At 47.4% G+C, this 24,325-nt stretch overlaps 3 protein-coding genes across 13 annotated transcripts in view; 1 reads left to right on the top strand and 2 right to left on the bottom strand.

The window, feature by feature from the left end:
* sgsm2 (small G protein signaling modulator 2) overlaps positions 1-5,222 on the bottom strand; it is a 91,096-nt gene extending 85,874 nt beyond the window's left edge. Inside the window, 1 exon segment of the mRNA XM_061217112.1 lies at positions 5,000-5,222. Coding sequence (XP_061073096.1) covers positions 5,000-5,059 — 60 coding nt within the window. The 5' untranslated portion in view covers positions 5,060-5,222.
* A 1,007-nt stretch (positions 5,223-6,229) lies between these two features.
* Positions 6,230-18,503, bottom strand: tnfaip1 (tumor necrosis factor, alpha-induced protein 1 (endothelial)). 6 transcript variants are annotated; one of them, XM_061217258.1, is made up of 8 exons: positions 18,375-18,503; positions 17,645-17,760; positions 14,148-14,464; positions 13,427-13,596; positions 12,878-12,964; positions 12,632-12,684; positions 9,461-9,656; positions 6,230-7,996 (listed from the first exon to the last, which is right to left on the bottom strand). In XM_061217258.1, the coding sequence occupies exons 3-8, from the start codon at positions 14,338-14,340 to the stop codon at positions 7,760-7,762; spliced, it is 936 nt and encodes a 311-aa protein (XP_061073242.1). In that variant the 5' UTR covers positions 14,341-14,464; positions 17,645-17,760; positions 18,375-18,503; the 3' UTR covers positions 6,230-7,759. The 6 variants fall into 6 exon arrangements, with proteins under 6 accessions (XP_061073242.1, XP_061073240.1, XP_061073245.1 ...); XM_061217256.1 differs by lacking the exon at positions 18,375-18,503 and adding an exon at positions 18,049-18,326; XM_061217261.1 differs by lacking the exon at positions 18,375-18,503 and adding an exon at positions 18,049-18,326 and having other exon boundaries at positions 12,878-12,961.
* LOC133107938 (intraflagellar transport protein 20 homolog) lies at positions 18,300-23,365 on the top strand. 6 transcript variants are annotated; one of them, XM_061217268.1, is made up of 5 exons: positions 18,843-19,010; positions 19,725-19,895; positions 20,479-20,564; positions 21,206-21,309; positions 22,001-23,365. In XM_061217268.1, the coding sequence occupies exons 2-5, from the start codon at positions 19,769-19,771 to the stop codon at positions 22,035-22,037; spliced, it is 354 nt and encodes a 117-aa protein (XP_061073252.1). In that variant the 5' UTR covers positions 18,843-19,010; positions 19,725-19,768; the 3' UTR covers positions 22,038-23,365. The 6 variants fall into 6 exon arrangements, with proteins under 6 accessions (XP_061073250.1, XP_061073249.1, XP_061073252.1 ...); XM_061217267.1 differs by having other exon boundaries at positions 21,925-23,365; XM_061217266.1 differs by lacking the exons at positions 18,843-19,010; positions 22,001-23,365 and adding an exon at positions 18,300-18,340 and having other exon boundaries at positions 21,206-21,717.
* Positions 23,366-24,325: the final 960 nt, after the last annotated feature.

Here is a 24,325-nt window from a genome sequence, read left to right as displayed (position 1 = left end):
GGAAATTCTGTGGTAAATGCTTTAAACACTGTTCTTCTTGTGTTGTAGAATAAGCTTTCATCCATTTTGCAGGTAAGCATAATTAATCTGTGTTCTGGGCACCCGTGTCTTTGACAGTCAATGAGATGGAGGAGAGTGACCACATGACTAGGCTGCTGTGTCATCAGAGAGTGTGGATGAGTGTCAGTCAGAGCCAACCTCAAAGCCAGGTCACTCCAATCTCCAATACTAACCAACTTCACTCCACCTCTAACACCACCCAGCCAACATCACTCCATCTTTAACCCCACCAACCCAACATCACTCCATCTCTAACACCACCCACCCAACATCACTCCATCTTTAACCCCACCCAACATCACTCCACATCTAACACCACCCACCCAACATCACTCCATCTTTAACACCACCCACCCAACATCACACCATCTCTAACACCACCCACCCAACATCACTCCATCTTTAACACCACTCAACCAACATCACTCCATCTCTAACACCACCAACCCAACATCACACCACCTCTAACACCACCAACCCAACATCACTCCACCTCTAACACCACCCAACCAACATCACTCCATCTTTAACACCACCAACCCAACATCACTCCATCTTTAACACCACCCACCCAACATCACTCCACCTCTAACACCACCCACCCAACATCACTCCACCTCTAACACCAACATCACTCCATCTCTAACACCACCCACCCAACATCACTGCACCTCTAACACCACCCAACCAACATCACTCCAGCTTTAACACCACCCAGCCAACATCACTCCATCTTTAACACCACTCAACCAACATCACTCCACCTCTAACACCACCCACCCAACATCACTCCATCTTTAACACCACCCACTCAACATCACTGCATCTCCAGCACCACTCACCCAACATTTCTAACACCAACCAACATCACTCCACCTCTTAACACCACCTACCCAACATCACTCCAGAAAAAAAGACAGAAAGAAAGGCAATCAGTCTAACACAGACTTGATTGTGCCCTGCCCTGCAAACAAGACAGGATGACTGAATATGTGAGTCCGTGTGAGACCATCTCAGCCTTCACTGAACCCTCGACCCTTGATCCCAAACCCCAGTGCATGTCACATGATTACATCAGATGGATTTTGTCCTTCGTGTAAGATGGATAGGTACACAATGCTTCACAATGAATCATATAGCCGTCAGAGACACACCATCAGCCCCGTCTGGACAACCAATCAGCTCCCTCCCCTGTGGAAATTGCCCACCAATCAAAATGTGCCTTTGAAGTGTTGCACCAAGGCTATAAAGTAAGTCTACATTTGTATGAGTGTGTGTGTATGTGTGTGTGCACATGTGTGTATGTGTGTGTGTGTGTATGTGTGTGTACATGTGTGTGGGTGTTCCTGAGGGCTGGATTCAACAGGAGCGTAAAGGGTTAATTCACAAAGCCATTTCCATCCTTAATGGACTACAGGAACAAAAGAATTAATGAAGTCATAATTCATGGCTCATTAGACCAGAGAGATAAGGAGGTTATCTCTGTCTGCCAGAGTGGCTGTTAGCCATCAATCCTTTCCTGCAGCACATGATCTCACACACAGTAGTGCAATGATTGCACAATCACAGAAGCACACAATCGTAATAATGAGCTCCCTGATTTCACCCTGATTTCACTCACTAGTTCTACCTCCTGCCTGAAGAATAGTGCTAATTGGCAAATCCAAGAGATCGGCACAAAAACACTGGGGAGCAGTTTTAAGTTCTCAACCTGCATACCCCCATACCTCTACACATCTGCTAAATCTGTGCATCTGTGTACACCCCCTGCTCTCTCCCTGCTCTCTCCTGCTCTCTCCCTACTCTCTCTCCTGCTCCATCCTGCTCCTTCTGCTCCTCCTGTCCCTCCTGCTCTCTCCTGCTCCTCCTCCTGTTCTCTCCTGCTCTTCCTCCTCCTTCTCTCTATTCCCTCTCTGCTCCTGCTGCTCCCCCTGCTCCTCCTCCTCTATCCCCCTGTTCTTCTCTGCTCCTCTCTCCTGTCCTCCTCACAGCATCCCCTGCAGCAGCATTAATGCTGAGGTAGCTGCTGATGCTTTCAGTTGCCAGGCAACGTGCGGGTGGCCGACCGGACCTTAAAGAGACAGGAGCCTCAAACTCCACTCCCCTGCCTCCACTACAGAGCGTAGTCACCACTGCCACATAACACCCTCGCTGCCCAAATAAAGCCCTTTCCTGCTTTCCACGGGCTTAATGGCTGTCTGGGAACGGCGGACACGTGGACAGGTCCCTGCAGCCTCAGGCCTCTGCTCTGGTCCGGGTCTGCAGAGCGAGAGGAGGCACACTCACTCAGGGAGCGTTAGCGGCAGGTTCAGAGGGAAGGGAGCGGACAGGTGAGGTCCAGCCCACCCTCACCTGCATACACAGGGCTGCAGCGTCCGGGTCATGTGACTCACCACTCCTCTCGGCCTGGGCCAGTACAGAGGGGCATGTACAGAGGGGCAGGTACAGAGGGGCCAGTACAGAGGGGCATGTACAGAGGGGCAGGTACAGAGGGGCCAGTACAGAGGGGCGTGTACAGAGGGCCAGTACAGAGGGGCCAGTACAGAGGGGCGTGTACAGAGGGCCAGTACAGAGGGGCAGGTACAGAGGGCCAGTACAGAGGGCCAGTACAGAGGGGCGTGTACAGAGGGGCCAGTACAGAGGGGCATGTACAGAGGGCCAGTACAGAGGGCCAATACAAAGGGCCAGTACAGAGGGGCCAGTACAGAGGGGCCAGTACAGAGGGGCGTGTACAGAGGGCCAGTACAGAGGGGCGTGTACAGAGGGCCAGTACAGAGGGGCCAGTACAGAGGGCCAGTACAGAGGGCCAGTACAGAGGGGCCAGTACAGAGGGGCGTGTACAGAGGGCCAGTACAGAGGGGCCAGTACAGAGGGGCCAGTACAGAGGGCCAGTACAGAGGGGCCAGTACAGAGGGGCGTGTACAGAGGGGCGTGACGGCGCTCTCTTCACTGAGGGGGACCTAGGGACATGGACAGCCCCAGTCAAACAAAAGGCACCTGGGGGGGCCATGGATGCATAGGTGTGTGTGTGTGCTGTACCCCCCTCTCTCTCTCTCTCTCTCTCTCTCTGAGCTCTACCTCTCTTTTTCCCTGAGCTATACCTGTCTTTCTCTCTCTCTCTCTCTCTCGCTCTCTCTCTCGCTCTCTTTCTCCAGATTTGCTTGCACTGTAGCCAGCACTGTTCAGTCACACACCATGTGGCTCTGGTTCTACGTAATGTAACAAGAGAGCTACAGGCAAATCCAATGCATAACAATCCAAAGCTGGGGTCTGGGTCTGCCAGGGCCGTGAGCCTGAACCCTGCACAGGGGGGCAGGCCAGCCCAGCCCAGGCGTACGCTAACGCACCGGAGCCATGTTCATCCCCACTCTGCTGCCACTGCTTCCCTCTGCCTCTTCCTGGACGCATTCTTTAAAATCCCAGGACAAGCTATTCGTTTTATTTGTTCCTGGGCTGATTTTAGTCCCAGAACCGCAGCATGTGACAGACAGCACCGTGTCACGTTTCACGCACACACACACGCACAATGCATACGCCGCAAATCCATGACAACTTTTTTTTTAAAAATTTTTTATCCATGACAACTGGAAGCCACATGTGCCACACAAGTGTCGTCATCGCGCCTGGCCTCAAGACATTGCTCTTACCTGCTGCTCTTTTGTTGAATGAAAAATCTAACAAATTGATTTTGTTTATTATCTTTATTCATATGTAAATGAAGTCACCCAACAGAGTGTGAAAACCTAAATTAAAGTCTCTTTTCGCGGTTAAGAACTTTTGCTGTGAAAACCAGAGACGCAGTTCTTTCTCCGGGGAAAAATTAAACATCGTTTATGGAGTACTGTACTCAAGGGTGCTGTTCTGAAACAATACACTCAACTGATTTAAAACAATAATTGCACCGATTATGCATAGCAATTAACTGTTCCAAGCCAGCCACAATGCTTTGGAGTTGTCCTTTCATTTTGAAGAGCGCTGAATAAAATGTAGCTATACATTCAAGAGCCTCCTGTTCACGCAACGTGTCATTTGAGGGTCTGTAGGCTGAAAACAAACAGGACATATATTTTCGATGCCTCATTTCGCCTCGCAACACCGTGGTCATAAAAAGCAGTTACGTATTATCCAACACGCTTCCCTGCTCTGGATTTGGTTTGTTTAAACAGAAAGAGGTAGTTTCGATAGAAGGGCTGGTCAAAATGTTCTCAGTTGCTCGGCGACAGGGAGAATCTTTATCACCTGTTGTTCGACCTCCTAAATTAGAACATCATCAAAATGATATGGCTTGCCAGGATTTTCTCGCGCTCAACAAAGAACACTAAACTGTAAATTTCAAACATTACAAAAAACATTTGCATATTACCTCTTGATATGAATGACGTACGCGGGCATTATTTCTTACCCATTCACAAATGTCGCACACTGAAACTACAGTATTGGGGGGATCAATGGCGCATCTATCCCCGTCTCTGTGACCAGTTGTAGGCTACGCTATTCTTACAGAAAATCATACTACGTGCCACGATTCCCATGGCTAATATTTCAGCTCCAGCAAACATGGAAATGCGCTGTTGTAATGGCCGTAATCATCGCCCCCCCCCTCCTCCACCCACCCACCCACCGAGATTCTCAGGTAAACTCACGGCGCAACGTCAATAATCAAATGTGACAAAATAGCTACCATGATCAATACACGTTCAGTAACAAACACTGCGATGTGAACGCAACAGATCCACGGAGTTATCGTGACATTAACACAAATACCTGGATACTTGTTAGATCTAGCGGGCTGTGTGTGCGCGCATTCTGGAGTGTCACGTTTTATACCGTGGCTAGGAGGAACCCCTCGGTTTAGCATTGACAGAGTGACATACTTGCTTCCTTATAGAGTTTAAACCACACACCCGTCAGGTAGGCGATTAAAGGCGAATGCACCCACCTCCCGTTTCACATTCCACAGCAATTTCTCCTTAAATTCTTCGTCTGTGGTGGACCCCATGGCTCCGGCCGGAGCGGTGATTAAGGCTGAGTTCAAGCGATGGAGGTCTGCCCGTCAGTCTCGTTGTATTTCTACGCTCAGCCCTCCCGACTCACAGCGATATGGGTTCTGACAGCTGAACGTTGACGCAGCTGTGTGCCAGAGTCGCGTATGGAGGAGCCATCTTCAGATCCCTCAGAATGACGCCACTAGAGGCGGATCCGCCTCCTTCCCATTGTCGATCAATGGGCTAAATCACTCCACGCGCCTCGCGCTTCGAAGTGGCTCGCCATTGACAGTCGCTTATTTTTAGCACATCTCTCCTTGAGGAAAAAAAAGAGGCAATTTTACAGTTGCTGATGTTGTTCAATGCTCGTCTATGCACCCGACCAGAGTACACTCAACTGTTACGCCGCCTAATACAGTCACACTCCCAAGCTGCATGTTGACCGCTTACTCCCACAGGAACTGGACACAAAAGCATGACAAATATGTTACACAGAGTAGCGGTTACCAGTCGAAAGTGAAAATATTCTGCTCAGTACGGTAGTATGAAAAGTGGAGTAATATGCGATTATGCACGCAATTATATTTTCATAATACAGAAAATGGTTAAACATTGGCATGTATAATTCAGCATTAAAATGGGGACTGATATAAACAACCAATAAAATTAATTAGACATGGCATCATATACATATAGATCAACTGATTTCAATTTATTCAATAGGGCCAACAATATCGCTCACTTCGCCCAGTTCTAAAGGTGATGACAGTCTGCAGTAAAAATAAACCCATGTCGTCACATCAGCGTGATGTACCGAATTACCCTCAAGCTATTGCTTCGCCCCAAGTGGGACTCTAGTGCGCCGTCTTGTGGTGCCAATGTAAAACTGCATGAACTCCACAAAGGCGGGAAGACATTCAACCAAGTTGAAATTGTACGAATTTTACGCGCAAAGATTATTGAGAAGAAATTGCGAGCACTTTATTACAATTAATGTAAACAAACCATAAAGAGAAGAAACGCAGCAATCCGAAGAATCTCCATTGGAGGCCTAATGGTGTGTTGTCTCAATGCCCTACCTTCCTCAGTAGAAATCTGTCGGACAATATTTCAGTGCCACCCAAAACAACCATCAATGAAAACAATGCTGTGACTACACACACAACAAACCACACTGCCAAAACCTCTTTTATACTCTTTAATATTCAACATAGCAGGAAAAGGCACACAGATACAAAACATATAAATATTTCATACTACAGGCAAGTTTTTTTATGAGGTTTAATATAACCCTAAAGGTACATATTCAGGAACACACAGCATCAACATTCATAGCCAATGGTGAAAGAAATCTAAATTTTCTTCAGCTCTCTGCCTCTGGTCACCACCAGGGCCACACAGAAAACTGCACGAGGATACTTTGGAAATGTGCGTCAGCCTGTGAAACCCCACCCCATCCCATTACATCACAGTAAACCTGTGGCACAGCAACAGCCAATCCCCTCACAGTATGCAAACCTCCTCCCTCCGGCGGGGTCACAGTTCCTGGCAATAGTGATTGCTGATTTGATAAGCTCACGAGGCTCATGATTGGTTCATCTGATTCATGAGGGAAGCAGTTACTCAAATTAACTCTGGCACTGATGAGTGACAAGAGGCATTCTAAGGACAAGGGGCTCATTGCAATGGCTTATTTTTCTTTTGTTCTTTTTCTTGCTCCTAATATGGAGATTGATTTAGGGCCGCCATTTCTAAGGACATTCCAACCCGTTAAATGGTCCTTCTAGGAGCCAGAAGTAGAAGTTAAGAACTCCAGAACTTTCTTTCTTGTGAGGAAACATGAGTGCACATGAGCAAAAAAGGAGAAAGAAAAAGAAAAGGAGAAAATGAAGGGATTGGAATGAGCCCACTGGCTTCCAGGACAGCCACACACACTCACTCATGCCTTAAGCCCTGCACACAGGCTTAAAACCTAACACAGAGAAAGTAAACTTTATATAATGCAATATATTTTATGAGTAAAATCAACAGTAGTGTTAGTGTTCTTTACAGCAGTACAATGAAGAAATCCAGAGAACTGAAGGGGCGTGGCCACAACGCCCAGAGAACTGAAGGGGCGTGGCCACAACACCCAGAGAACTGAAGGGGCGTGGCCACAACGCCCAGAGAACTGAAGGGGCGTGGCCACAACACCCAGAGAACTGAAGGGGCGTGGCCACAACGCCCAGAGAACTGAAAGGGCGTGGCCACAACACCCAGAGAACTGAAGGGGCGTGGCCACACATCACTGAACCACAGGAGTGAAGCTCTCTCAGCTACTTGGAAAAAGTGCGATAAAACATTCTCATGATTTCAAAGAAACAGACATGATCAAACACGTTCCTGGTCTAAGTGGAGGGCAGGGATACGATGCACAGCGTTTGTGTCCTTTACTTGAGTCCTCTGGAATTAACCAAGCTTTCTGATACTACAAACCCAAAAGCGCATGTTGGTCTGTTTTTCAGCGTGATCGCCCTGATGAAGTCAAGGCATTAGGGCAGCATGTAGCCTAGTGGCTAAGCTAAGGTACATGACCGGGACCCGGAAGGTCCAAGCCCCCGTGTATCCACGATGAAATCCATGCAGGCTGCTTTGGATAAAACGTAAGTTTTAAAGTAAGCTGTTGGCGGGGTCGGCAGCGCTGAGCGTCACAGGGCGGGGGGCGGGGCTCCCAGTCAGGGGCCCAGGGGCCGGTCGTCGTATGTGCTGTACCTCTTGACGTGTATTCGGCGCACGCGGTCCCTGTCGCCCGCCCCGCGGTCCCGCTCGCCCGCCCCGCCCTCCTCCTCCTCGCTGTGGGACCCGCAGCGCCGGCGCGTGGCCTCCAGCAGGGAGTTATCCGGGACGGGCAGCGTCTCGTACAGGAGCGCGTTCAGAGTCTCCTCATAGAGCCGCGCGTCAGGGAACTCCACCTGGGAGAGAGGGAGGGAGGGGGGGGAGGGGAGAGGGAGAGGGAGGGAGAGAGAGGGAGAGGGGAGAGAGAGAGGGAGGGGGAGAGAGAGAGAGACAGGGGGAGGGAGAGGGGAGAGAGAGAGACAGAGGGGAGGAGAGAGGGAGAGGGAGAGAGAGGGAGAGGGAGAGAGAGGGGGGGAGAGGGGGGGAAAGAGAGGGGTTATAGGGTTTACTGCAGAACTGGGATCTGCTGGAGCAATGCTGTCAGAACTGGGCCCTGACAGTGCATTTGAAAAATACAAAGGTTCTCTTCCAAATGAAGCCCACATCTCACACTACGTAACAGAGACGTAACACTTCTTCTGTGTGCAGATGAGCTGGCTCTGCAGTCGTCCCACAAAACAAGCGCTGCAGCAGAAACGTTCGCGAACAAATTCAAACTTTTTTCTGTTTGCTACGAACCTGGTCACAGTCACACGGGGGGTACCCCCATTCTACTGGGGCAGAGAGAAAGAGAGATAGACAGGTCACAATGCGAAGGGGTAACTCTAGCTGGATCAGGAGGACATGCATTCAAAACATAAATAATAATCCCAAATGAATAACCATGCATAATTCAGGACAATACAACTCCCGTTGTCCGGAGTGGTACATGGCCTCCCTGGCTGCCACGACGGAGTGAAGACTCAGCTGTGTGTGTACAGGAGAGGAGCCCCATTTCAGCACTAGAGGGCAGGCTTGCTCAATAAAGTACATAATCGACATCCGTACCTGCCGATTGCATGCAAGTTCAGTACCAGCCACCTATGGAGCCATGCCAGCTTATCTGTGGACCTCTCATTTCTGTGTAGTTACAAAGTCAGGTTAAAGACAAGGTTATAAAACGATCAATTCGATTCATTACATCCAGCTCCAGCCATCCTTTCGGGAAAAACAAGGTTCTGGAATGGTCTCACAGAGCACGTGTGAATCGGACGGGGGTTGTGGTCAGACAGGGAGGGGGGGTGGGGGTCAGACAGGGAGGGGGTCAGACAGGGAGGGGGTCAGACAGGGAGGGGGTCAGACAGGGTGGGGGTCAGACAGGGAGGGGGTCAGACAGGGAGGGGGTCAGACAGGGTGGGGGTCAGACAGGGAGGGGGGGTGGGGGTCAGACAGGGAGGGGGGGTGAGGTGGGGGTCAGACAGGGGGGGGGGGTACGGTCAGACAGGGAGGGGGGGGTGAGGGTCAGACAGGGAGGGGGGGGGTACGGTCAGACAGGGAGGGTGAGGTGGGGGTCAGACGGGGGGGGGGGTACGGTCAGACAGGGAGGGGGGGTGGGGGTCAGACAGGGAGGGGGGGGTGGGGGTCAGACAGGGAGGGGGGGGGGGTCAGACAGGGAGGGGGGGGTGGGGGTCAGACAGGGAGGGGGGGGGGGTCAGACAGGGAGGGGGGTGTGGGGTCAGACAGGGAGGGAGGGGTACGGTCAGACAGGGGAGGGGGCTCACCTTGGTCTGCTTCTTCTCGGTGGCGTAGACGATGGAGGTGCAGCACACCTCGGCCAGCTTGCGGCCCTGCCCGTAGAACGACCAGCAGCAGATCTCGTCTCCGAGAACGTCTCTGATGAAGAGCACACGCCCGCTGTAGCTCAGCGACAGCTTGTCAAACAACTCCATGTTCTTCAGCAGGTTGTCATCAGAGGTGCTGTGTGAGAAACCATGAGAAACAACACCAGAAACCACATGAGAAACCACACGAGAAACAAACCCTGGGGGAACATGAGAAACAAACTGGTGAAAGCAGAAATGGTATCACCGTGCTGTTCATCCAATGGGCTACAGCTTATACCACCATAGATATCATCAGATTAGCTCACGCAAGCTAATGTGAAGAGGTCATGTGTGGTGACCAAAAAAGGCTGCAGGGAAGACGCCAAGAAAAAACCCTAAATGCCCCTGATGAGCTGGTATGGCAGCCAATCGCCATTGGTGTGTGAGTGTGTGTGTGTGTGTGTGTGTGTGTGTGTGTGTGTGTGAGAGTGTGAGTGTGTGTGTGAATGGGTGAATGAGAAGCATCAACTGTACAGTGCTTTGGATGCAAGCAAGGGATATGGTACCAAGTATTAAATGACATTTACTTACATACTCCTGATCCAATAACTTTGCTCACCTAAAAACTGGGTGGTCGGATACCAAAATTGTAGTAGTACTTTAACACTTGGTGTAAATATCAGGGAATAAAAGCTGAAATTCTGAACACTCTGTTCATCTTTTTATCTCAACCTCAAATGTATTCGGTATATTGTAAAAACAAAGGAATTGGCCTTGCTGCTACAATACTTTCAGAGGGGACAGTATGTCATGTGGCAGCACGGATGGTGCAGTGGGTAGCGCTGCCGCCTCACAGCAAGGAGGTCCTGGGTTCGAATCCCCGTCGGCCGGGGCCTCTCTGTGTGGAGTTTGCATGTGCTCCCTGTGTTTACGTGGGTTTCCTCTGGGTACTCCGGTTTCCTCCCACAGTCCAAAGACATGCAGGTTAGGCTGATTGGAGAGTCTAAATTGCCTGTAGGTATGTGTTTGTGAGTGAATGTTGTGTGCGCCCTGCGATGGACTGGCGACCTGTCCAGGGTGTAATCCTGCCTTTCGCCCAATGTATGCTGGGATAGGCTCCAGCCCCCCTGCGACCCTGTTCAGGATAAGCGGGTTAGGATAATGAATGTACAGTCAGGTCCATAAATATTGGGACATCGACGCAATTCTCCTCTTTTTGGCTCTATACACCACCACAATGGATTTGAAATGAATGATGATTTAACTGCAGACTTTCAACTTTTAGGGGTATTTACATCCAAATCAGGTGAATGGTGTAGGAACAGTTTGTATATGTGCCTCCCACTTTTTAAGGGACAAAAAGTAATGGGACAAACTAACAATCATAAATCAAACTTTCACTTTTTAATACTTGGTTGCAAATCCTTTGCAGTCAATTACAGCCTGAAGTCTGGAACGCATAGACATCACCAGACGCTGGGTTTCATCCCTGGTGATGCTCTGCCAGGCCTCTACTGCAACTGTCTTCAGTTCCTGCTTGTTCTTGGGGCATTTTCCCTTCAGTTTTGTCTTCAGAAAGTGAAATGCATGTTCAATCGGATTCAGGTCAGGTGATTGACTTGGCCATTGCATAACATTCCACTTCTTGGTTGCTTTCGCAGTATGCTTCAGGTCATTGTCCATCTGCACTGTGAAGCGCCGTTCAATGAGTTCTGAAGCATTTGGTTGAATATGAGGAGATAATATTGCCCGAAACACTTCAGAATTCATCCTGCTACTTTAGTCAGCAGTCACATCATCAATAAATACAAGGGAACCAGTTCCATTGGTAGCCATATATGCCCACGCCATGACACTACCACCACCATGCTTCACTGATGAGGTGGTATGTTTTGGATCATGAGCAGTTCCTTTCCTTCTCCATGCTCTTCTCTTCCCATCATTCTGGTACACGTTGATCTTTGTCTCATCTGTCCATAGGATGTTGTTCCAGAACTGTAAAGGCTTTTTTAGATGTTGTTTGGCAAACTCTAATCTGGTCTTCCTGTTTTTGAGGCTCACCAATGGTTTACATCTTGTGGTGAACCCTCTGTATTCACTCTGGTGAAGTCTTCTCTTGATTGTTGACTTTGACACACATACACCTACCTCCTGGAGAGTGTTCTTGATCTGGCCAACTGTTGTGAAGGGGTTTTTCTTCACCAGGGAAATAATTCTTCTGTCATCCACCACAGTTGTTTTCCGTGGTCTTCCGGGTCTTTTGGTGTTGCTGAGTTCACCGGTGCGTTCTTTCTTTTTAAGAATGTTCCAAACAGTTGGATTTGGCCACACCTAATGTTTTTGCCATCTCTCTGATGGGTTTGCTTTGATTTTCAGCCTAATGGCTTGCTTCACTGATAGTGACAGCTCTTTGGATCTCATATTGAGAGTTGACAGCAACAGATCCCAAATGCAAATAGCACACTTGAAATGAACTCTAGACCTTTTATCTGCTCCTTGAGATAATGAGGGAATAACACACACCTGATCATGGAAAAGCTGAGCAGCCAATTGTCCCATTACTTTTGGTCCCTTAAAAAGTGGGAGGCACATATAGAAACTGTTGTAATTCTTACACCGTTCACCTGATTTGGATGTAAATACCCTCAAATTAAAGCTGAAACTTTTTCAAATCCATTGTGGTGGTGTATAGAGCCAAAAAGAGGAGAATTGTGTCGATGTCCCAATATTTATGGACCTGACTGTATGTCATGTGGATGCTCCAACTTATGAGAAACAGGTGTGCTGAGTGTTTGGTTAAAAAAAACCCTTCAGCACAGAGAAAGCAGAAACCTGTTGCGTATACATAGTTAATACATGCGGCCCCTGGTGTGGGCGTGGTTTAGATTTACCTGGTATAGGAGTATTTGTTACAGATTTACCTGGTGTAGGAGTATTTGTCAAAGATTTACCTAGTGTAGGAATATTCGTTAGATTTACCTGGTATAGGAGTATTTGTCAAAGATTTACCTGGTGTAGGAGTATTTGTTACAGATTTACCTGGTGTAGGAGTATTTGTTACAGATTTACCTGGTGTAGGAGTATTTGTTACAGATTTACCTGGTGTAGGAGTATTTGTTACAGATTTACCTGGTGTAGGAGTATTTGTTGTTGCTTCTATTGTAGAGCAGCTTGACCACAGGCTGTAGGACAGGGGACATAGAAGCAATCAATGAAAAAAAAACTCAACAAAACACACTTTGTGCCAGAGATATGATGGCGTGTTCAGTACAAGAGTGGGCGTGTTCAGGACGGGGGTGAGGCGTGTTCACTACGTGCGTGGGGCGTGTTCAGGACGGGGCTGGGCATGTTCAGGACGGGGAGGGGTGTGTTCACCTTTTTACAGGTCTGGATGAGCCTTTCCTCCTCCTTGGCAGAGGTGATCACTGGGATCATGCACAGAGCTTGCTCTTTGTTGTCCTGCTATTGAAAGAACACAGTCATTCAAACTCCACATGCAAACTCCACACAGCACAGCAAGACCATTCCGGTCTGCCAGCTCTGGTCACCTTGAGGTTCCCTCACTACGAGCACCTTTTCAAACTACACCTTAGTCCTCCCTCCTGATTTCCCCCCCCATCCAATATCCCTTGTCTAACCCTAACCCTTAAAAAAAACCAACTATAATAATAATAATTGCACTGACAATGACTATGCACTTGTAAATCGCTTTGGATTAAAAGCATCTGCCAAATTACTAAAATGTAAATGTAAATGTAAATGTAAGAAAGGCATCAGTCAGGATTTGAGCCTAGCACCTTCTGCACCCTTGGCAGATAGGACAGGGAGCCCACACCAGCACTGTTAGTGTCACACAGCACATGTTCTCTATGGAGACTGAGCTTTGTCCACTATTTGACAAAAAACCCCAGCATGCACCTGTACCTGCAGGGCGCTCTGACAGGAGGCCACCAGGCCCTGGAGCAGGTAGTACTTGGCCTCGGCCAGAAGCTCCCGGATGCCCTGCCGGGATTTGGGCAGTGTGACGGTGGAGTCCCGCAGGTAGGCCAGGATGGCGCCAAAGTGCTTCCCACATCGGTCAATAAGCACCCAGCCTGTAGAGGAGAGACCACACTGCTATCTCTTAAGCTCAATATCTCAAATGCACTCAGAACGCAGAACGCAGGCAGAACCTTATAACTCCCAAGGTCACGACAGCCTAAAGACAGAAAGCATCAGTTCAGCGACACTGAAGCGTGACATGCGGACTGTGTTTCTGGCCTGACAGCGGGGAACGCAGCGGGGAAGAGAGCGGGGAGCAGAGCGGGGAACAGAGCGGGGAACAGAGCGGGGAGCAGAGCGGGGAGCAGAGCGGGGAGCAGAGCGGGGAACAGAGCGGGGAACAGAGCGGGGAACAGAGCGGGGAACAGAGCGGGGAACAGAGCGGGGAATGCAGTGGGGAACAGAGGGGGGAGCAGAGCGGGGAGCAGAGCGGGGAGCAGAGGGGGGAGCAGAGCGGGGAACAGAGCGGGGAGCAGAGGGGGGAACAGAGCAGGGAGCAGAGCGGGGAGCAGAGCGGGGAGCAGAGCGGGGAGCAGAGCGGGGAGCAGAGCGGGGAGCAGAGCGGGGAACGCAGTGGGGAACAGAGCGGGGAGCGTGCGCTCACCCTCCCGGTCGGTGAAGACCTCGGCCCGGCCGCTGAACATGGCGCGCAGGCGGCCGTCCTGCCGCGTCAGCACGGGCACGGTGGCGTAGTGCAGGGCCCCGCCCACGTTCAGCCGCACGTACGCGCTCCCGGGCTTGGGGTGGGCGTGGGCGGGCGGCGGGGTGGGGGGGCGCAGGCAGCCCTCCCCAGACATGGCCCCGCCGGCGTCCCGCTGGAGGTAGATCACCACCCTGCACACGGACGGCCGTATGCGCTCCGCCGTGGTTACTGTTACCGGGGGAACCGCCGCAGCCGCGCGCAGCCCGCCTCTCTCATACCTGCAGCGACAGAATGCACGACTGTCACCGTGGTAACGCCCCCAGGACCTCCTCTCACTCATACCTGCAGCCACACAGCGCAGCACTGTCACCGTGGTAACGCCCCCAGGACCTCCTCTCACTCATACCTGCAGCCACACAGCGCAGCACTGTCACCGTGGCAACGCCCCCAGGACCCCCTCTCACTCATACCTGCAGCCACACAGCGCAGCACTGTCACCGTGGTAACGCCCCCAGGACCTCCTCTCACTCATACCTGCAGCCACACAGCGCAGCACTGTCACCGTGGTAACGCCCCCAGGACCCCCTCTCACTCATACCTGCAGCCACACAGCGCAGGACTGTCACCGTGGTAACGCCCCCAGGACCCCCTCTCACTCATACCTGCAGCGACAGAATGCACGACTGTCACCGTGGCAACTCCCCCAGGACCCCCTCTCACTCATACCTGCAGCCACACAGCGCAGCACTGTCACCGTGGTAACGCCCCCAGTGCCCCCTCTCACTCATACCTGCAGCCACACAGCGCAGCACTGTCACCGTGGTAACGCCCCCAGTACCCCCTCTCACTCATACCTGCAGCCACACAGCGCAGCACTGTCACCGTGGTAACGCCCCCAGTACCCCCTCTCACTCATACCTGCAGCCACACAGTGCAGGACTGTCACCGTGGTAACGCCCCCAGGACCCCCTCTCACTCATACCTGCAGCCACACAGCGCAGCACTGTCACCGTGGTAACGCCCCCAGTACCCCCTCTCACTCATACCTGCAGCCACACAGTGCAGGACTGTCACCGTGGTAACGCCCCCAGGACCCCCTCTCACTCATACCTGCAGCCACACAGCGCAGCACTGTCACCGTGGTAACGCCCCCAGGACCCCGTCAGTATTCTAGCCGTCCGACTCCAAACTCACACTGTACCCTCACAAGGCCCAAAAAATAAAGACCAGCAGGCAACCGGTCCACTGGATCATGGGAAGCAGCCATTTCCCCGTTCCATAAATAAGAGAGAAGCCCTGCTTTTGAGTGAACACATCACATCACAAACCGGCCATCCGACTCGTTCTCCTTCACCTGCTTTATGAAAGATTCAGCGTGGCTGTGTGTTACTTCCGGCAGACTGTTTCCAGGCAATTGACCAGCTAGTTATAGCAAGCATGTAGCTTGGCTGTTTCTGGGGGTTAAGAATGCAAACACCACAGGAAATTTAATGTTGCAGGACATTAATTATTAAAGTCGTGCCTGTGGTTCACTTGGCATTATTGTATAACATTTCATAGTTTCCGCCAGAGTATTGCAAGCCCGGTGCTTAGCACCTCATCTCGTCAGTACGTACTTTAACTTTGATATTAACTTGAGCAGTGTGTAGGTAATGTTAAACTCATAGCATAGGAATGTAACTGAACACTGAAACATTAAATGACGACTTCACTTGTTTCTTTTATCTAATTAATGTATTTAATTTTTTCTTTTTTTTGTTTATTATTAGCGTCAGTTTGATCACATTGATGTGCCCGGCAACCTGGTCATTTAGCAGTAACACGGATACTTCCTTTGTGAGATTTAGGGATAATATCAAGGAGGAAAGCTAGACAAAAAGCCGAAAAACCTTTCAGTTTTTTCAGCCGGCTGAATACTGGAGGTGATTGCGATGAGGAAGAGAATGTGCTCTGCTTCATGAGCACTGATCTAAAGAGAGACTGGATAGTTTAAAGATACAGTTGGTATACAAAAGATTTGTGCGTTAAAACATTGTTACAAGACCATTGTAAATCCCTTCCTATCATTGAAAAAGGCTCACTGACATGTGGACTCACCCTCTGCCTGTGTTTATAGTCCTTAAATTCAGGTTTCAGAATGTACAGTTGACAGGCCGTCACTCTGTGACAAAACATTGTATAGCTGTACAATAATTAAAGCTCATTAGCTGAATTATCTAATTGCCACAACCAATGTGGGGAGGGGGGCAGTTCAACGTCAGCGCGTTCACAGACAAGGGGGAGGGAAAAACGATGTACACATTGTCTGCGTCGGCCAACCAGCTGGAGGCAGCAGCTGCCTGCCAACGCCTTCCAGGAGGGAAGGAGAGGACCATGGGCACAGGAATACAGGCCATGCAGATGAAATCTTGATGAAAGATGTGTGAAAACGCTCACGCTTGGTTTTTAAATGTCATACACCAGGCTACATTTTCAAAAGGGGAGCTGCCCAATTTGGGATGACCGACATACACTCACCAAGCACTTTATTATGAAGATTATTACTTTATTGCACCTACGCATTCATGCGATTATCTAATCAGCCAATTGTGTGGCAGCAGTGCAATGCATACAATCATGTAGATATGGGTCAGGGGCTTCAGTTAATGTTCACATCAACCATCAGAACGGGGAAAAAATGTGATCCAAGTGACTTTGACTGTGGAATGATTGCTGATGGCAGACAGGAACTGCTGTGTGATTTTCACACACACTAGTCTCTAGAAGAATGGTGCAAAAAATAAGAATTTTTTAAAAAGAAGAAAAAAAAGATAAGAAAATCCAGTTCTGCAGACACAAACGCCTTGCTAATGAGACGTCAGTTAATTTATGGCAGCATTCCAAAGATTAAATCATGCTGGACAAACAAGCGGCCTTGCCCCGGAATTAAAGACTAAAAGAGGGCTTGTTAACACAGATGGGGTTGCCCAGTCATCAATCACGTGACATCTATGTCGGAGGCTAGTATTTTATTGTCACTGTATTTTTATTTATTTTATTTTTTACACAAAAGGAACTCAATAGTTCGTATTCTTGGCATAATGTAACACAATCGCTGGTGGAAATATGGCTTGATGAGATAACGCATGCATAATTCTAAGTTTAAAACCTAACATAATACATGGCCAGTCTTTCTGCAGCTATGAAATATAGAGAACTACTGAATTATCCGTTCACGGTCTGATGTAAATCAGATCGGCTATTGTGCAATTCAACTTATAGCTTGGATGTCTAATTGGCGAATAGTATAAAACAAATTTAAATGTATTTGATGTGTGTTGACTTGGCTTTGACAAACGTAGGCAGTCCGCTCTAAAGGTAAAAACGCCATTTACATGCATATTCAGCTAATTTACATACGCGACAACTTTACATCAGGTATGAGCTTCACACTTCGGTATAAATGTTCGGTCTCTTACCGATATGTCAAGAATGTGAGTTAATCTCAATGGTAACTGGAATGCAGAAATTATCTTGCGGATGCCAAGGACCTCCACTTGTCTGTCCGCGATGTTCGATATACAGTACGTTGAATCTGGAAGTTGAAGTTCAATAGCTAGCTAGTGTGGTATGTTTTGATTACATAAAGTTATGCATCAACTAATAAACTAACGTTAGCGAACTTGCTCAATAAAAATATAACGTAACTTACCTCTGTTTAAGTCATTAGACTACCTAGCTAACATTACTTGTCTGACGCTTTGCAACTAGGAGGAAAACTTAGCCAACTAACGTAGCCTAGTTAATTGCGCCGCTTACGTCAGGCTAGTCAATTCGTGTAACATTACTAGCAAACATGAATTAGTAAATAGTACTAACTTACTGCTGGCAAACAAAGAACGCCCGACAGCTTAGAAGATCTTTATCTCACTGAAACGTCAATATTTCTCAAATAGTAGTGAGGGCTACCAAGTTTATTAACTTGTATTGATTTTACTGTTTGGTTGGTAGTTCCGACTATTGAGTTATTTATTGCTAAGCTGCCCGCGAGTTAGCTAGCTACCACCACTGAACTCCATGCTACCACCCATAACTAACTCTCGTTTAGCAAGTAACGTTACTTTCTTGGTAAGAGAAAAACCGTGGCCTTACGCTAACGTCGACAGCTGGCTAGGGTAAGTAAAACTAATCAGAATGTTAAATACTTACCAACTCTTTGAAGGTGGCTTGCTTAGCTATAATTAACGTATAATTCTTCAGAAACAGGCATTTTACTAGTTTACTAGTCTTTAACGCGACCTTAAAAGTCAGACGTCATTAACGCCAAAGAAAACGCGCACAGGGATCCGGAGGAATTCGGGGGTTTGTAGTCATTCTTGTACAGGGGTCAACGCAATTTTAAAGTTCATAAAACTACAAGTCCCAGAGGACAACAACGAATGCGTCCCATCATAAACGCAAATAAGCGTGTATTTTATAATGCCATGTTACTGAAAAGGGTATGTAGTGTTATTAATAACTAATAGTTTTACATTTTCATTGAAATGGGAGTTTTCTGTCTATTCCTGTGGGAATACCCTATATACACTGTGGTACAGTCTCACCCAGGTTTCAACCATTTTCCTGAGAAAAGGTTGACTTAATAGCAAACATTTTGGGACAGAAAAATATAGCTACATCGTTAAATTAGCTAAATGTACTGTAAATATCTACAAATAACATAGAACATAGGCTATAACATAGAAATAAACGTTTGTCATTAAAGAAAACAGAGAGGCGGGGCGCATGTAGTTTCCTTGGTAGCCACATAAACAGGAATCCGATTCCGAGGAAGGACTTGCATCAGTAAGTTACTGCCAAATAATATTAATATTAAATCAGATCAGAAAATTAGAAGGGTAGGTGAATGCCGTATATCCATGCTATTGTCATTATAGTAATACGAGAACCATTTGGCGAAGCAGCCATCCAGTCTGCTAAAGTAGCTCCTAATTCGCTGATTTCCCAAACGTTTGGTGCTCCACAATTGTACCGTTAGCTAATTGTTTCGTATTACATGATCAAATTATGAATTATATTTCTAGCCAGGTAACTATAGCTAGCCATCTACTCAATTGGCGAGTCTATTACAGTTTTGTGAAAATGGCAAATGTCAGCTTGCTAACTTGTTAGCTGAATACGGTAGTTAGACATTTAGCTAACTAGCTAGACTGGATAATGGGTTTCTAAGTTCAACCATAATTGTGTAGTTAAACTTTTTCTTAGTTATTGTCAGTAAACGCATTTTGCCCAGGCTTCCTCACTCAGCAAATGTGATCCAGCTTATTTCACCTGTCAGTTTGTTATTTAATCAATTAAATTAATTTTGTTACTTCTGTACAAACTAATTGGATGCAATCTTTCCGGTTTTACTTTTCATCAACACAGCTTTCCGTTGATATAACTATGGATGAAATGGTATACTATACTAAACCCGCATAATTAAACCGTAAACAGTAAGTGGGCAGAGCTTATACAAACATCTAACGTTACAATAACGCAGTATTTCGTGTGTTTCAGTTGCTTTCTTAAGCGCACGCTCCCCCGGGTAGCGCCCTGTCGCCATGGCGAAAGATCCGCTCGCGGAAGCCGGTCTTCATTTCGATGAGCTCAACAAGCTGCGGGTGCTGGAGCCGGAGGCGGCGCAGAAAACCGCCGGGCTGAAGGAGGAGTGCAAGGAGTTTGTTGACAGTGAGTGCAGCCGGAGCCGAGAAAACGGACATATCAGGAACAGCCGGCCAGGAAGAGTTTCACAGCCAATTAGCTGCGCGCAGGATGTTTTCATTATAAGCAATGCCTGAATGTATTAGCATCAGTTGTCCTCACTCCTGGTCCTGGAGAGCCGCAGGTTTTGCTGGTTTTGGTTTTTGCCTTCACTAACCAATTCAGACACGAGCTATTATTGCGCACCTCCAAAGATCGTGGAGAATTTGTGACACGACACGACATGGCATGAGCATATACAGTAATTAAAGTGTTCACATACTACTGCTGTTGAGGATTAATGTGCACCTAAACATTTAACAGGGAAAACCATGAGAATATCATGTTTTTGGAAATATACCTTTTTTCCGACTTACCTAGACTTGTTTACTGGTTAAAGTGGGGAAAAAGGTATATTTCCTAAAATGTTGGTGTATTCCTTTAAACGCCAAAGCATGTTGCACACAGTCTTCATATCTGCACACTGGTCGTTCACTTTAGTCCCATTTTCTATTGAAAAGCATTCACTTTGTATTCTTGGTTGTGAATATACCCTGCTGTCATGTGACAGAAATTGGGCACTTCCAGAGGATTGTGGGTGATCTCATTGAGCTGGTGGATGCGCTGGCAAAGGAGGCTGAGTTGGAGAAGATGAAGGTAGGACTGGCCTGTGTTCACACTGTAAGCCTGAGAAGGGATTCCCTGCAGCTGGCTAACTGTGATTGGCTGAGCTTGTTTGTGGTGCACTGTGATTGGCTGAGCAGTGTGTTCATGTTGCACTGTGATTGGCTGAGCATATTTATGGTGCACTGTGATTGGCTGAGCATGTTGGTGATGCACTGTGATTGGCACAATGTGTTGGTGATGCAGTGTGATTGGCTGAGCGTGTTTGTGGTGCCCTGTGATTGGCTGAGCGTGTTTGTGGTGCCCTGTGATTGGCTGAGTGTGTTTGTGGTGCGCTGTGATTGGTTGAGCGTGTTTGTGGTGCCTTGTGATTGACTGAGTGTGTTTGTGGTGTGCTGCGATTGGTTGAGCTTGTTTGTGGTGCCCTGTGATTGGCTGAGCATGTTTGTGGTGCCTTGTGATTGACTGAGTGTGTTTGTGGTGAGCTGTAATTGGTTGAGCTTATTTGTGGTGCCCTGTGATTGGCTGAGCATGTTTGTGGTGCCGTGTGATTGACTGAGTTTGTTTGTGGTGCGCTGTGATTGGTTGAGCGTGTTTGTTGTGCCCTGTGATTGACTAAGCGTGTTTGTGGTGCACTGTGATTGGCTTGCGTGTGTGGTTGTGGCTCCCTGTAGGCCATAGGAGCGCGGAACCTGCTGAAGTCCGTGGCCAAGCAGAGGGAGAGCCAGCAGCAGCAGCTTCACGCGCTGATCGCAGAGAAGAAGATGCAGCTGGAGAGGTCAGTCTGCACCACAGACTGTAAATCAAATATGGACAAAGTGCCTGTTACATCACCCACTGACTATCCATGGGTTCATGAAAAGTGCTTTGAAACCCGCAGAACTGAAGTATACGGGTGACGGCATGTTGTACAATTTGGAGCCAGAGATGTGGCAAGCCAAGTGGAAGCCAAGTGTGGCTCCTCTACGAGGGAAAAATATATTTACTTTGTATTTTGACCGCAATTGTAAAAAAGCTTCAAAAAAGACCAGTTTTGGCCACTTGGTTAGCGCCAAACCAGAACCCACCTGTACCGGGCACTTCTGGGTGTCTGACTGACTGACTGGCAGGTATAGGATTGAGTATGACGCATGTCTGCATGTCTGTATGTCTGTATGTCTGTATGTCTGTATGTCTGTCTGTCTGTCTGTCTCACTCTTGTAGGTGAGATTGAGTAATCTGTCTGTCTCTCTGTCTGACTTTGACTCCCTGTAGTTACTGAGTTTGACGCAAGTTTGTCTGTCTGTGACTCCCTGAGGGTGCATGATCAAGTATGGCACATGTCTGTCTGTGACTCCTGCAAGTACAGGATTGCATGTCTGTCTGTCTGTCTTGTCTGTCTGACGTCCTGTAGGTACAGGATCGAGTATGATGCGCTTTCCAAGGTGGAGGCGGAGCAGAGCGAGTTCATTGATCAGTTCATTCTGCAGAAGTGAGCAGCTGTGCAGGGAGGCGGGGCCTGTCTGAACGTGGGCGGAGCCTGTCGGACCAGGTACCATGGGTACGAACTACCAAGGAAAATATGTCCTGTCAACTCAACGTACTGCCTCCTGTTTTAATATGCACCGTGCTCCTGAGCACGGGCTGCGTCCAACATGGCTTACGCGGCCAATATTGAGATTTTAAGTCAGGGATGCACAACTCCGGTCCTGGAGGGCTGGTCTACAAGCTGTTTTTTTGTTTGTTCCAACCAATTACCTTAATTTATTTTTCTGACAGCTCTAGAAATTGTGTTGGTTCACTCCTGCACTTAAAGGGACAATAGGTAAGATTTTTGTGTTAAAACTTTGTTACAATTATTTGTTACAACCATTGTAAATCCCTTCCTGCCATTGAAAAAGGGTCACTGACATGTTGACTCACCCTCTGCCTGTGTTTATAGTGCTTAAATTCGGGTTTCAAAAGAGGCAGTTGATGGGTCGGCACTCTGTACCTCTGAACATTGTACAGCTGTACAATAATTCAAGCTCATTGGTTGAAAATTTGTTCTAATTGCCACAGCCAATGGCGTGGGGCCTTATTCTGATTGTTTGCGTGTAGCTGCCCAAATTGCACTACAGACAAGTGATCACTGAAACTACAGCTTATTATCCAAGCGAAGACTACATATATAGTTATAAAACAATACCAGTTTGCTATCGACCGAAAATCAAGATAACGTTAATTAGGCAAATGGAATGTCCTTGCTCCTTCAAACTTCAGCTCGAAGCCACATCAGTTACAGGCATGAAAGATGGGGAGAGGTGGATCCACAGGTCGATCATTTATACGTCAGGCTTGCGCAAAGGATGCACTGATGTTTTCCTGCTCAAAGGAAAGACTGGGAGTTCCTAGAAGGAACATTTAAGGGTTTGGAATGTCCTTACAGATGGCAGATCTTGATTGATTTCCGGGTCCGGAGCAGGGAAAAATGTGAAGAAAAATAAGTGATTGGGATGAGCCCCGTCTGTGGAGGCTTTGAGATGTTTAAGACTGGGAGTGCTAGGGAATGTACTTGGGACTGTGCTGTACACATTGTGAATTTAGAAAAAATCTATTTATCTATGAAATTTTGTGTTATTTATATACTATTTATATTGTTACTCTGTATAGATAGTTTTATCAAATGTTCTATTTTGTAATGAAATAGTCGTGTATGGCTGTAAATATTGATGGAATCTTTTGAGTGTTTAAAGTTCATGCGGTTGTATTGTACTCTCTGGCACGTGGTCGTGGTCTCATTTGATGATGTGTTTTCCATTCCACTGTCACAGAGGATATCCCAAATAAATTCTGACGATGTTACTGACACACATTTAAAATTTAACATTTTACTCGTCTTGTGGGCAGCATGGTTTACATTTATAGCCTACCATGGTGTGCATAGCTTATCAGAAGGTGTGTGTGTGTGTATGAGAGAGAGAAAGAAAGAGAAAGAGAGAGAGAACCCCTATAAAAAAACATCTTGAAGGTTTGCATACAGTAGTGCTAAAAATTTGGTCACCCCTGGTCAAAAAGCCTTTTACAATTAATATTACATAATATAACACAAGGTAATAGGCCATTCAGCCCAGCAATGCTCGCCTTTTCCTACCCCTAAGTGTACCTACTGCTTAGTTTGTCAAAAAGCTTAATAGTATCCAACACCGTATCAATTACTGGTTTTGAAAACCCCCAGTGTTTCTGCCTCCTCTACATGTACTGCCAATCTATTCCACACATTGACCACTCGCTGTGTGGAAAAAATGCTTCCTAATATCTGTACGGAATTTCTCCTTTGCCAATTTCCATTTGTGCTCTCATTCTGCTTACCGAACTCAACTTGAAGAATCCCCTATAATTCACTTTGTTGATCCCTATAATGAATTTAAAAGTCTCAATCAAATCCCCCCTAAGTCTCCTTTTGCTAACCTTAAAGAGATTAAGCATCTTAAGTATATCCTTGTAACTCTTATCTTTTATACATGGAATCAATCTGGTTGCCCTTCTCTGAACCTTTTCCAGTGCTTAATGATAACAGTGAATGGATGTCTGAAATGAGTATTGTTATTAGTATTGTTTCATTTTTGACAGATGAAAATAATTATAAGGCTTGCTTGTCTTGTGTTTTTGGATTATTCTTACTATATCTAATAACTATTATTTATAATAATGATATTATGGGACATGCGGGTAATGTCATGTTTTTATTAGGTTATTTTTGGCCCTTTATACGATAACGTATAATAAAGTTGTCCTCCAGAGATGAAAAAAAGTCTGGGGACTGGTGGCTATTC

Source organism: Conger conger, chromosome 13 (genome assembly GCF_963514075.1).
Source record: "Conger conger chromosome 13, fConCon1.1, whole genome shotgun sequence".
NCBI classification, from domain to species: Eukaryota; Metazoa; Chordata; class Actinopteri; order Anguilliformes; family Congridae; genus Conger; species Conger conger.
This window is presented reverse-complemented; position numbering and strand designations above follow the sequence as displayed.

What these genes read in the sequence shown, in the direction of transcription:
- tnfaip1 (XM_061217258.1), bottom strand. Translation starts at nt 14,340, where the DNA reads ATGTCTGGGGAGGGCTGCCTGCGCCCCCCCACCCCGCCGCCCGCCCAC. An exon ending in CCTGTCAGAGCGCCCTGCAG is followed by an intron (nt 12,965 to 13,426) that starts GTACAGGTGCAT and finishes TTCTTTCAATAG; the next exon opens with CAGGACAACAAAGAGCAAGC. An exon ending in CCGAGAAGAAGCAGACCAAG is followed by an intron (nt 7,997 to 9,460) that starts GTGAGCCCCCTC and finishes CCTCTCTCCCAG; the next exon opens with GTGGAGTTCCCTGACGCGCG.
- LOC133107938 (XM_061217266.1), top strand. Translation starts at nt 19,769, where the DNA reads ATGGCGAAAGATCCGCTCGCGGAAGCCGGTCTTCATTTCGATGAGCTC. An exon ending in GTGCAAGGAGTTTGTTGACA is followed by an intron (nt 19,896 to 20,478) that starts GTGAGTGCAGCC and finishes GTCATGTGACAG; the next exon opens with AAATTGGGCACTTCCAGAGG. An exon ending in CTGAGTTGGAGAAGATGAAG is followed by an intron (nt 20,565 to 21,205) that starts GTAGGACTGGCC and finishes GGCTCCCTGTAG; the next exon opens with GCCATAGGAGCGCGGAACCT.